General features: G+C 43.4%; 1 protein-coding gene across 2 annotated transcripts in view; it reads left to right on the forward strand.

Annotated features, from left to right (window-relative positions):
* The window catches only part of RNF150 (ring finger protein 150), a 261,941-nt gene that overhangs the window by 203,871 nt on the left and 44,429 nt on the right, over nucleotides 1-13,641 (forward strand). For both annotated transcript variants that reach the window (XM_044268030.1, XM_044268031.1), the window contains exon 5: nucleotides 7,629-7,725. In XM_044268030.1, the coding sequence (XP_044123965.1) occupies nucleotides 7,629-7,725 (97 nt within the window). The remainder of the gene's footprint in view (nucleotides 1-7,628; nucleotides 7,726-13,641) is intronic.

A 13,641-nucleotide genomic window follows, 5' to 3' on the forward strand; every position in this document is an offset into this window, starting at 1 on the left:
GTCTGTTTTTATGCCAATACCATACTGTTTCAATTATTATAGCTCTGTAATACAATCTGAAATCAGAGAGCCTGATGCTTCCAGCTTTGTTCTTTTTCAAGATTGCTTTGGCCCTTTTGGGGTTTTGTGTGTGTGGATCCATATAAATTTGGGGATTATTTGTCCTTCTCTTTGAAAATTGATACTGGAATTTTGCTAGGGATTGTATTGAATTTGTAGATTGCTACACTTGATCTTAGCCAAAAGGCCGAGAAGCGATAGTAGATTGCTTTGGGTAGTACGGATTTTCAACAATATTGATTTTTTCCAATCTCTGAGCACAGAGTATCATTCCATTTGTTTGTGTCTTCAGTTGCTGTCATCTGTGTCTTATAATTTTCAGTGTACAGGTCTTTCACCTCCTTGGTTAAATTTATTCCTAGGTATTTTTTGGATGTAGTTACAAATAGGATTGTTTTCTTAATTTCTCTAACAGTTCACTATTAGTATATAGAAATGCAGCTGATTTTTGCATACTGATTTTGTGTCTACTGCAACTTCACTGAACTCATTTATTCTTAACAGTTTTTGATGAAGTCTTTAGGATTTTCTATATATAATATGTCATCTGCAAATAGTGACAGTTTTATGTCTTCCTTTCCACTTTTGATCCCATTTTTTTTTTTTTTTTTTTTTGCCTAATGTTCTGTCTAGGATTTTAATACTGTGTTAAATAAAAGTGGCAAGAGTGGGCATCCTTGCCTTTTTCCTGATCTTAGAGGAAAATCTATCAGCTTTTCACCTTTGAGTCAGCACTTGATAGCTAACATTGTGGGTTTGTCATATATGGTCTTTATTATTTGAGGTAGTCACCCTTTATACCTTCTTTGTTGACAGTTTTTATCATAAATGGATATTGAGTTTTGTCGGATGCTTTTTCTGCAGCCATTGAGATGATCATAAGATTTTTATTTTTCGTTTTGATAATGTGGTATAACATTGAGGATTTGTGGATGTTGAACCATCCTTGCATCTTTGGAATAAATCCCACTTGATCATGGTGTACGAGGCCTTTAATGTACTGTTGAATTTGCTTTTCTGATATTTAGTTGAGGATTTTGGCATCTATGTTCATCAGGGTTATTGGCATATATATTGCAATATATTGGCATATACTAGCATATAAAATTCTTTTTTTGTGTTTGTGGTGTCCTTCTTTGGTTCCTTGGTGTCAGGGCAGTTCTGGCCTCATAAAATGAATGTGAGAGAGTTCCTCCTCTTCTATTTTTTGGCAGAGTTTGAGAAGGACTGGTATTACTTTTACTTTGAATGTTTGGTACCTTGCACCAGTGAAACCATCTGGTCCTGGACTTTTATTTTTGGGGAAGGTTTTCTTTTTAGTGATTCAATCTCTTTACTAGTCATCGATCTGTTCAGATTTCCTACTTCATCATTATTCACTCTTGTAATTTGTATGTTTCTGGAAATGTATCTATGTCTTCTACCTTGCCCAAATTTTTGGCATGGAATTATTCATAGTGGTTTCTTATGAGCCTTTGCATTTCTGTGGTATCAGCTGTAACTTTTCTTTCATTTCTGATTTTAGTCCTCTCCCTGTTTTTCTTGGTGAGTGCAGCTAAAGACTTGTCAGTTTTGTTTATCTTTTCAAAGATGAGCTCTTAATTTCATATATCTTCTTTATTGTCCTTTTAGTCTCTTTCATTTATTTCGGCTCTAATCTCTGTTATTTCCTTTGGTCTACTAACTTTGTGCTTCATTTGTTCTTTGCTCTTTGATTATAATAACAACCCTCTGAAGGATTATCATAAACTATCACTTCGGAGGGTTGTTACACCAATTAAAGGATATTGTCATAAAAACCGAAAGAGAAAACTGAGCCTCAGACAACTTAAATCACTTACTCAAGGTCACAGAGCTAAGGAGTCATAGTCAAACTCTGAAACTGAGACACATACTCAGCTACTGCAACATGTAGGAAAACACAATAGGGCAAAAAGGAAAAGTAACTCTCCTTGGCAGAGTTTCGAGAAAAGGGTTGGGATGTTCAGAGAAGAGAAGGGATATCTGAGCTATGACTTGAAATGTGACAAGATTTGACACACCAGAGGGAAAAAAATGAGAAGGGCATTCCAGAGTTATGGTGAAATTGTGGGGTAAATGTGGGACATAACAGAAGATGTGACAAGTGCCTGGTCAGGTGAGCCTTCTGTGTGCTCTGTGTTCATGCATCTTGACTTTGTGCTGGTGGTGGGGGGTGGTCCTGAAGCATTTCAAGTCTCCAGAGTGATATCATGTTTATATTTTAGAAAGCTAAAGCAAGCAAGGGAAACCAGACCATGTCAAGAAGAGCCCTGAAAAAAAGTTGGGTATAACTTTCTCTGGTACTTCATAATTCAAATACAAAATCTTGTGGGAAGGTGATAGAGCTTGCCAGCTCATCATTTACCAGATCTGCTGGGCAGTGGAGAATGAGGGAGTACGGAGCATTTAGAGACCAATGTTATCCTCTTCCCAAATAAATCAGGCACCCTAATATCTAAGTATAGTTCTGATGAGGCCATTGTTTGACAGCTTTTTCCTTCTGTAGCCAAGTGAACACGCTTAAGGCAGATCACTTTTCCCTTTGGTTTTGCCTGATTCCCAACCCCTGTAGCTAAGATACTGCCTCCTTAGAGCTGAATCACAAAATTCACTGGGGAAGAATAACAATTTGAATTCTTCCACCTCCCCCAACCCCAACCCTCCCCACCCCCACCCATGACATTCAGTAGGGAAAGGAGAGTGGTGGAGTGTAGAATTAGGTAAAACCAATGAGTGTAGGACAGGCTTGACAGCTTCATCACTCTTTGGATAACTGAACTTACTTCAATGAGCTTCAGCTTATTTCTCCATAAAATGGGAATAATAATTTCTACCTCATAGGGCTGTTATGCATTACTCATATATAATATGCCTGGTGCATAGTAGGCATTCAGTAACCAGTAGAGATTTATTAATTTAATTAAATTAGTGCTATCCATTTAGAAACTCTGACTTCATCGACAACTTTACAAGTAGGATTCTGAGGCTATGAAGAAGTGTCCTGACTACCCAGAGAAGCACTAGATGTATTCCGTCTAAAGAGTTAATGTTGCCTGGGTCCCTGAGTGACTCGTGTTCTTTGATAACCATTTCGCTGAAGGCAGTGCAACAGCTTGTGTTGATGCTTAAAGTAAAGCCACGGAATTTTAATGTCAATGTCAGAGTGACAGGGTCTGACGAAGCTTACAAAAACGAACGAGATAGAAAGGCCAGAAGGGCTCCATTCTTCATCCAGGTGGAGGAAAAAAAAAAAAAAAAAAAAAAAGCCATTTAATTGGAGAGGGTGTCACACATAGAGGCAAAAGGACAATGGGAAACTAGAATTAATAAATGGGGAATGAGCTTAACGGGGTCATTACTGCTAAAAAAAAAAAAAAGTAAGAACTTATTACTCATAATAAGCTCAGCCTCATTATGTAGTTGTCGGCATCATCTTTTGTCAGGTGTTTGAAGAACTTTTTCTTAAACGTTTGCTTAACTTTGATGAATAAAGAGGGAGCAAAGTTTTGATTGATCCTCTGTTGTATTTCCAGCTTGTCAGGATTGTTATGAGATAGAATATCTTGTCCCAATGTTCCTCAGTATGGACTTTCTCACTCAGCCTTTGTTAAAAACATGGGAAGCCAGGCGTATGGGTGGCTCAGTGGATTAAACCTCTGCCTTCGGCTCAGGTCATGATGTCAGGGTCCTGGGATGGAGCCCCGCATCGGGCTCTCTGCTCAGCAGGAAGTCTGCTTCACCCTTTCTCTCTGCCTGCCTCTCTGCCTACTTGTGATCTCTGTCTGTCAAATAAATAAATAAAACTTTTAAAACTTTTTAAATAAATGGGAAGGAACAGTGCTGTACTGTGAATCATACAAACAGAATGAGTTGACATTGACTTTGTGGTAGAGACGTTTACTCAACCATCGGTGCTTCTCACTAAAGGCTGGACTCTTTCCCTACCTCTTTGTTTATTTGTTTAGCCTAGTAACTTTTATTTTTCTTTCCACTTGGGGGGAAAAAGGGTTTTTGCAATCCCAATTATAAAGATATATAAAGATAAACATACATCAGCTTCATAATTGATGGTCCACACAAGAAATATGGTGCTAGAAATAAATGAATGTTAGTTACTAATCAGCATGATCGCTCTACATGTCACTTAAGCACTTGTAGTTTTTGCCCTCGCTCTCCCTCTGATTTTTTAAAATTTGCCTTTACTTGTTAAAATGTTAAAAGAATATTCTAAAGAGTAGCGATCAGAGTAGTAACATAGTATCCAAAAACAAGGTGCAGTACAGTGGTATCAATAAGATTAATGGTAGCTTACAATTGAGGAGGGCCTCAATTGTAAGTTACGTTTTCAGCTTTGTGGTCCTTATTTACCCCCTACCCCAACACACACACACACACACACACATACACACACTCATATGCGAGCACACACACGGACTCATTCACTCGCAAACTCCATGCTTTGAAGAAAATGTCACAGGTGAGTAGCTGAGTCTTGGGGATATTAAGACCTGCCCGAGACCAAAAAGCCAGAAAGCAGTGGATCCAGGGGTGTGGCTTTGCAGTGGCCTTTCTGTTGCAGTTCACAGGGACCCGTCGAAGCCCTGGGCTCCTGCACTGGTGGAGGGCCCTTGTCTTATTCATCTTTGTACCCAGCTCCTAGCACAGAACAGAACGGAACAAGCGGGTGACGCAGCTAGTGCTGTATTTTAGGAAGATAAATCTGGCAAGGATGAGTGGGATGAAAAGAACAGGAAAAGCTTGTGGCATGGAGAGTAGTGGCAATGTTATTTTAATAATAAAGACCATCAACAAAATGAGGAGTGAAGGAGAAGCATTGAGGATAGACGTGAAGCGGGGCGTGTGGAAGAGATTCTGCTCGAGGGAGGCCACGCGGCTTGATGACTGTGCATAGGCAGTGAGGGGGACCAGGTCTTTGGATAAGTATCCATCCATATAGCAAATATTTCTTGAGTATCACCTTTGTGCCAAGAACTATTTTAGGTGCTGGGGATACAATAGTGAATTGGGCAAATGAAGATTTTTCTCTCATGGACCTTATATTCTCATTGGAGGATGTACTGGTCAGTGTTCTCCAAAGAATCCCACTGATCTCACTATATTACATATCATAGGTATATAGAGAGAGTGTTTTCAAGGCATTGATTTTTCAAGAAATTGGCTTACATGATCATAGGGCTGGCAAGTCAGGAATCTGTAGGGCAGGCCTACAGTTTAGAAGCTCGAGCAGGATCTGACGCTGCTGACTGGAGGCAGAATTTCTCCTTCCTCAGGAAACCTCAGTTTATTCTTATGGCCTTTAACTGATTGGATAAGGCCCACCTAGACTATTTGGGATAATCTCCTTTATTTAAAGTCAACCGACATTCCCCTAGATTAGGGTTTCACTGAATGACTGGGCACTAGAGCCTAGCCGAGCTGACCCACAAAACTTAGCATCACAGAGATGTCAGAATGACAAGTTCGCAGAGAGGAATGACTCAAGGTGTTCAAGAGTCAGCTTTTGCGGGGGAGACTCTAGGAAGACATCTCTGCCTGGGTAGCTGTATCTCCAGGGGTACCTGCAGCTTGGGGATAATAAGAGACTTACTGAAGCTCAGACAGGTACGAGTGACTGGCCCTCCTGTCGTTCTGGTGCCAGCACATGTGCGGGGGACGCAGAGAGGCTGACTCCCCGGAACAGTCAGAAGGATCATGATGTTCGGCTTTTTTTCCCTAAAGGAATGCCAGTTGGTGAGGAAGTTGAGATTCAGAACTTGTTCCCTAAGAGCAGAGCCTGAACATGGGGAGGTCCGTACTGCTGTTGGGGAGGGGGGTAGAGAAGGGTAGCTTCATCCCTCTTGAGTTCCTCCCTCACTCCTGCCATTGCCCATCTCGGGGCTCTCGTGCCAATCCATTGTTCTGCCTAGAACACCCTCCTTCCTCTCCCCTCCCTTTCATGCAGATAGTGTCCATGTAGCCCTCAAGTGTTTTGGCTTTGGCTCTTCATGGGGAAGGTCTTTCCTGAGTACCCCAACGGGATAGATCTCCCAGTTAGAAGCCTCCCCAAACTCCATGTTCTTCTAATGGGATACTTAGCATGGTTGTCATTAAGTAGTTTATTTCTATTATTTTATTAGCATCTGCTCCTCTTGTTACACTCCTGAAGGGAAAGGAGCCAAATCGCTACCGTGTTCATTCCCAGAGTTGAGCACGATCCTTGGCATTTATTACTTGTTGGATGAATGGATGGATAGAGGAACGAATGAGTATGATACGTATCTACCAAAGAATAAATCTGCAGGCATTCCAAGCGATCATCTGGGAACGTGATGATCTGTGCAAGTTGCTACTCTCCCGTTCTAATCCCCAACCTACTCCTATCCAGCCTACCTCCAACCCCAGCCTCAGCACGTGGGTTTCTTCTCAATTTCCACTTAAAAGCTGGCCCTTCCCACCTTCTTCCCTCATTTAGGGGTCCCTTTGAAGCATCTGAGCAGAAAGCCCTCTAACACAAAGAAAAGTTAGAACTGTTAGAAAGGAAGAAGACGAAGGTGAGGAGAGAGTAAACGTTTTCCAGGAATGGTGCTGCACTGAGGATGCGGTCGGGGTGGACAGAATTTCCTGCGAAGCCCTCATACTTCAGGCAGACCATTCGCTCTCATCTTGCCCCAGGCAGGAAGTTCTGTCTGCTTCTGCTGGTGGCCCGCAGTCTTGCGAGTGAGAAGAAAAGCTTCTGACTCGAGAAGTCCCTGCTGATCTCTTGGGCCCCTGGAGGGCCAAGTTGAGTGAAAGGTCAGTTAGGAGGCCCCCCTCTTGCCCGTCCTGAGCGCCCCACTTCTGCTGGTACACAGGGAAGGCTCGCAGGCCTGGAGCAGGGGCACGGCAGGGGCGATGAATGCGTCAGCTGTACAAACAGGAAGGGGTACAGGACGGTTCAGCCTGGCTTCTGCTTCGGCAGCCAGCAGCCATCACAACGTAAAATGTCATCTGTGTTATGAAATGCTTGCAGGAGCTCTGCTGCCCTTCTGTGTGACAGCCCAAATATTAATGGAAACAAGCCTTTATTTTGCAGTTGTCTTCTGACTGTGAAAAAGAGAAACTTTGGATTTAGCTGCAAGTAATCTTTCTCTCTCTCTCAAGGTCTATCCTCAAAAGGTCCGGGCAGGCATCCCTGCTTCCATTCTTTCCCACTAAGCCTTCTTCCTGCTGAGAAAGAGCAAAATCTCTTTGTGTCTCCATTCTCTACATTTTCTGAAACTTGGAAGACTCCGTTGTGAGTCCCAGAGGACAGTCCCGGGATCCAGACAAAGTGTGACTGTATCAGCACCGGGTATGAGAGGCAGCTCCCTGGCCCATGGAGCCAGGAGATGGAGGTTTGAGTCTCGGCTCTGCCTCTGTGCATCAAGTGACCTTGGACGAGTCTCTGGGCTGTGGTGGACTAGGTCGTCTCTGTGCAGTCGAGTGACCTTGGATGAGTCTCTGGGCTGTGGTGGACTAGGTCCTCTCCGCAGTCGCCGCCGCTCTAAGATGTGTGGTTCTCATTGCAGGCATCTTTTCCACAAGTCCTGCGTTGACCCCTGGCTTCTAGACCATCGCACCTGTCCCATGTGCAAGATGAACATTCTTAAAGCCCTAGGGATCCCGGTAAGCACAGCCCAGCTTACAGCATCGTGATGTGTGTCTTTCTGCATTACCCCCAAAGCAGGGAGAAAACCACACACCCGGATTTTCTCTGAACCCTCCTCGGCACAGCAGGGGGTGTCATCTGATGAGCCCCCAAGAGAACGCCCATGTCTGAAAACATCTGTCCTCTCACTTTCTCTCAGTCGGAGAACACCACGACGCCCTCACCACTTCCCCGCCTGTGACTCGAGATGCTGCTTCTGCAGCGCGTAGGCTTCTCCCCGGGGCTCTGGGGTGTGAGCGCAGGCAGGACCCAGCAGAGGCAGGACAGTCCTGGTGCCCAGTGCTCGCCTCCTGTGGCATTGCTCACAGCATTGTCTGCAAGGGCTTCTGCATGCCGACTTTCTGAGGCTGCCCTTCTCTGGAAAAGTCTGAAGTGCCTAGCTTTCCCGGGAAAGGAACTCTTCTGAACAAGGGGAGGGAAAGCCAGCCCCTGGGAACCTGGCACAGAGCCTCTGCTCAACTCATGTCTCTGCAGAGACCTTGAGTGAACAGGAAGGCAGAGCCAGCACCCCTTCACTCTAGCTCTACCGTCCCATTTGTGCCCCCAGTTATGTGTTTATAAAATGTAGTCTCTCCCCCAGCGCAAGGAGAACCCCACCAGCTGGCCGGCTCACTGCTCCGGGGAAGGACTTTCCCAGGACCATATTCAAGCAAAGCCACAGCTGATGGCTGGTGAGACACCAGCTGCTGCGGTGAGGGCAGGAAGCAAGCCAGGCCACCAAATCCAAGGGCTGCACAGAGATGTGAAAAAAAACGCTGGCACTGTCTAAAAGCAGCTAGACAAACAGGATACGGAGGCCAACCTCCTCCCCATCCCCTCTGCTCTGCTGCAGTCTCTCTCTTGTCACTTCTCACCACTAATGGCAGAGAATAAAGAGAATGTTAAGGGTCCCAAGATAGCACTGAAGAAGAAAGGATCAGATATCAAAGGATCCCTTTAATGCCAAAGGGCTAATTATCCTAGGACTATCAGAGTGGCTCTGTTGGAGAGGGCATACCTGAAGACTCGGAGGTCAGGCATTGGCTGAATTTTCTACCCGGTAGCAGCTGCATCCATGCCAGCTGTGTGCTATTTTTCATGGCTGGTACACCAAACACAAATCAACTCATGTGACTGTGGCTTTGAGCTAGATTTTGAAAGCCAATGCATTAAATTTTCAGACCAGAGTTGTAAATGCATAATGCGTTCAAGGTGAAAGTCAATTACAGCGGACGTGAAATATTACCAAGCACCCAACCTCTCTACCAGACATTGGGAGCTTAGAAAATTGAACTCAGGGTTTGCACTTCTCACATTGCTAGCTGCAGCAGATTCATACAGGGGAGCCAGGAAATGTATATACGTGTGTGCTTGCGTGTGTGTGTGTGTGTGTGTGTGTGTGTCTTTAGTCTCCAACATCTGCAGAATACTTAACAGTGAAAGAGAGAGTCACATTATCTGATCCAGTTCCTATTCCTCAGGATGTTCTCGAAGCTCCTGAATGTCTATCCCAGTGCTTCTTGGTCAGGACGATGAAACCAAACCACTCCTGGTAGTTAAGTTTTGTACTAAATAGCATTTGACTTCAGACTTTGCCAGAGGTGGTAGGACTTCTCCAGAAGGTACTTGAGAAGGAGTTGAGAATAGATACTGTTTTTAAAATAGAAGTATTGGGTGGCCTTTGGGCTTATTTCCAAAATTAATAACATTTTCACTTTTAGGAGTTTTTTTTGTTCATGGTTCCATGCTGACCAAGTATGGAGGATGTGATTTTATTTAGCACACTAGACTTAAGAAAAATGAACATGGGTAGCATCTTTTGGATTTTACCAGGGAGATGGACAGGAACATGACATGTATCTGAGCTCAACCTAGAGAACAGAACATCCTCTGGGAAAAAGAAAGCCTGTGGGCTACTTCTCAGGAAGCACCAAGGCATCTGGCTACCCTCTCGCCTCTCTAAGACTTTTCTGTTTTTTTCCTAGAGGATGACACTGAAGTCGGATCTGGCACAAATTTGGAATGTTGTTCCACTCTATACTTCACCCCTGGGTAGCAGCACCATGCCTAAACTCCAAAAAGATGATGTTTTATTGCATTTATTTTATTGCATAACTTCCCCTGTCACTGGACAAGCTCACAGCCTTCTCAATTAGTAAATACTTCCTATAGCTAACTGAAACCCTTTGTATGCTGCTTACAGAGACTGTTTCATACATTTTCTAAATTGCTTATATTCATTCCATTCTTCAGGAAAATTGACAAGAGCTTGTCAGTCTCTAACAGTTAGTGCCTATTGGTTCTTATCTCTGTAGCCCTTTCATGTGCCAGGTTGATCAATACATGTCTTGAGGCCTCATTGCCCTTCAGAGTCTGAAGGCTGCTGGTCACAGAATCGTATTTATGAAATTCAGTCTGGTCCTCCTTTGAACAGTGCCCGCTCACCAAGGCCTCAGCGGTCATCTTGGCCAACTGAGCTGTCCAGTTACAGGTGGTAAGGGTTTTGGGGGGCTCGATTTTGGTTTTGGTTGACTTTAACTGAGTATCCTTGTACGCACCTGTGCTGTAAGGCAAGTCCATGTAGGTTGAAAGCTGGAACCTGGGGACATTGTCATTTTGTAAGTGGATATCTTTCAAATGAGCTAAAGAACGAAAGCTTGCTGATTATGAAGTTCCCATTACAGTGGGTATCTGTCTTTATTACATGTTACCAAGAGAAACAAAATACTGGGGCGCCTGGGTGGCACATTGAGTTACGCATCCTACTCTTGATTTCAGCTCAGGTCATGATCTCAGGGTTGTGAGATCGAACCCTGCATTGTGAGTTCTGCTTGGGATTCTCCCTCTTTCTCTCCGACCCTCCCCCTGCGTGCACAGTCTCTCCTCTCTCTCCTTTAAGAGAGAGAGAGAGAAATAAAATACTAACTGTAAAGGGGCAGGGGGCCCTTTCTTTTCTTTTTTTCTTTTTTAAGATTTTAATTTATTTATTAGACAGAGATCACAAGTAGGCAGAGAGCCCGGTGCAGGGCTCGATCCCAGGACCCTGAAATCATGACCTGAGCCAAAGGCAGAGGCTTAACCCACTAAGCTACCCAAGCGCCCGCAGGGGGCCCTTTCTTGTCCAAAGTGTTTTCACCCCTTTATCTACACACAGTGCTTCATGTTCCTTTCTCTCCTGTCGGGTCTAGGTGTGTCTTTGTAGACGACAGAACAGAGGTCTCAGTGAGTCCTCCTACAAGGTACTGTGTCACCCAGGCCTTGCGTATCCCAGCAAACACCTTCCTATCACTCTTGTCCTGGCATGAATAGGATAATAGTTATTAAATGGAAATTCCATGTAGCTGGGGTATTCCCAAGTTCCTGACTGTTTAGAGATTGATTTATTTGAGGTGTTACCCCATGGTCACCTGAATCTGAAGACCTATACTGTAGTCATTCGCAGATGGTATTTGACATCTCTGCTAAACATATGACTGTAATTTCTCTTAGAGATCTATAAATTGGGTTTCTTTTCAAAATATCTATTTGATGAACTACTTAGGGTGGACATAAAATGTGAGTTTCTGTAAATTGTGGTCTATTAAATATTATACCTAAGCTAAATTATTCACACGTGCCACCATTAACAATCTCACTGAGCTAATTAGCTCTTTCTCTTTTCCCCTTCTGTTAAGGATATAATACTGATCTTACTAGTCCACAAAGTAAAAGAGAACACTCTACATCAAAATCAATAACTTTTTTTTAAGAAAAGAAAAGAATAAAACCAATGAACAATATCCACAAGAGAAGTCAACTTTTTGAAAAATATGTCAGTTGTTACCACATCTACAACTGCATCCAGATGCTTTGGATGAAAGACCAACCAGCACAGTATTCTCATGATGAAATCTTTTCTTCCTTGACACCCCCCACACAATCAGTTTTGCTTTTAAGGGTTTTTATATACTGTAGGGGAAGAAAAAAACATGGTTTTTCCTTCTACCCTCCTAGGTTCTCCTGCTGGGGTCCTATAAATGAGACTAGAAAAAGATTACCACGAGAAGAGGCCCTTGGGTGGCCCAGTAGGTTAAGCGTCTGCCTTCAGCTCAGGTCATAATCCCAGGGTCCTGGGATCGAGTCCCACATTGGCCTCCTTCCTCTGCAAGGAGCCTGCTTCTCTGTCTCCCTCTGCCTGCTGCTCCCCCTGCTGTGCTCTCTTGCTCTCTCTGTCATGTAAACAAACAAACAAGTAATAAACAAATAAACAAGATTTTCAAGAGAAAAACAACCAGACATTTATTTACTCACATGTGCATTGTCCATTCATACAGGAGTGTGTAGGGATGAGTAAATCAAAGGGGCGGTCAGAACTTGGACATAGCATCTTCATGAAAGAACAAATTTTTAGAGAAGTGATAAGACAAAGGAAAGGGACCTTGAGCTTCTAGGGCAGCAGATTCTGAGGAAGTACATATATAAGGGAAACTAATGGCAGATAAGAGCGTGGTAATGAGGTATGTTATTACAGACCCATTTGGCATCAACTCTCAGACTCTGGTAATAAGAATGTTCTTCTCTTCCTGGTACAAGGAGGGAAGCCACCTTTACAAATTTGTGTCCTACTTTTAGGCAGATGGGAGGACAGAGACCGTTTCTTTATCTGCTTCTTCTCGACTGTGTTTAACTCAAAATAATCTTTATGCCAACAGTGTATTTGGGGTGACACATTCTGCTGCCCTTGAACAGCATACCTTACCTCTGCACAGAACCTGATCGTTTTTAAAAGCATTTTCTCAAATCTTCCCTTCATTGATCTAGGGCAGATACTAACATTCCCAGCTTCTCATAGTAGTAAACTGAGACTCCGATATAATACTCAAATGGGTATTTGCTGAGCACCTAATAATTGTCAGACACTATGTGAGGGCTTGGAATTTAAGACCAACATGATGTAGTGGCTTCACTCTAAAAAGCTTATGTCCCATTTATATGTGGGATCTAAAAGCTGAGCTCATAGAAACAGAGAACAGACTGGTAGTTGCCAGAGGCCAGAGGTTGTGGTGAGGGTGGGGTGGGTGAAGGTGATCAAGTTATAAGATAAATAAATCCTGGGGGTGTAAGGTGCAGCATGGTAACAATCTTGTATTGTATATTTGAAAGTTGCTAAGAGTGTAGATCTTAAAAGTTCTCATTACAAGAACAAATGTGTAACTATATGGGATAATGGATATTGACTAAACCTATGTGTTCATCATTTTCCAGTGTATATGTGTGTATCAAATCATCCTGTTGTCTAAGCTACCACAGTGTTACATGTCAATTAGATCTGAATAAAACTGGGCAGAAAAGAAAGCTTGTGGACTAGTAGAGAGAGACAAAGACAAGCACCGTTACAAATAAACCATAAATGCCTACAAAGTGTCACAGTAGGGAGGATGCTATCTGCGAGGGAACGCCACTTGGAAAGATGCCATTTGGCCTGGGAATTGAAGGATGGTTAGGAATTCACCATGGTTATTTGGAGACCTAGAGAAAGAAAAGGGGGTGGCGTGATGGGGGCTGAGCAGAGCATTAGATAAAGCCCTGAGATAGTGAATATATGGTCTGTGTTTCCAAGGGCTGAGGGGAGGTCAGAAAAGCTGGCTGGGGTGAGGGTGTAGAGACCCTGTTTTGCCCCAGTAAGGATGTTATAATTCATTCTTTAAGAGAAAAGAAGAGCCATACTTTTTTTTTTTTTTAAGATTTTCTTTATTTATTTGAGAAAGTGAGAGAGAGAAAGCATGAAGGGGGAGGGTCAGAGGGAGAAGTAGACTCCCCATTGAGCAGGGAGCCCAACATGGGACTCTGTCTTGGGATTTGATCCTGGGACTCCAGGATCATGACCTGAGCCAAAGTCAGAGGCTTAACCAACT

This window comes from Neovison vison, chromosome 11 (genome assembly GCF_020171115.1).
Source record: "Neovison vison isolate M4711 chromosome 11, ASM_NN_V1, whole genome shotgun sequence".
NCBI lineage: Eukaryota > Metazoa > Chordata > Mammalia > Carnivora > Mustelidae > Neogale > Neogale vison.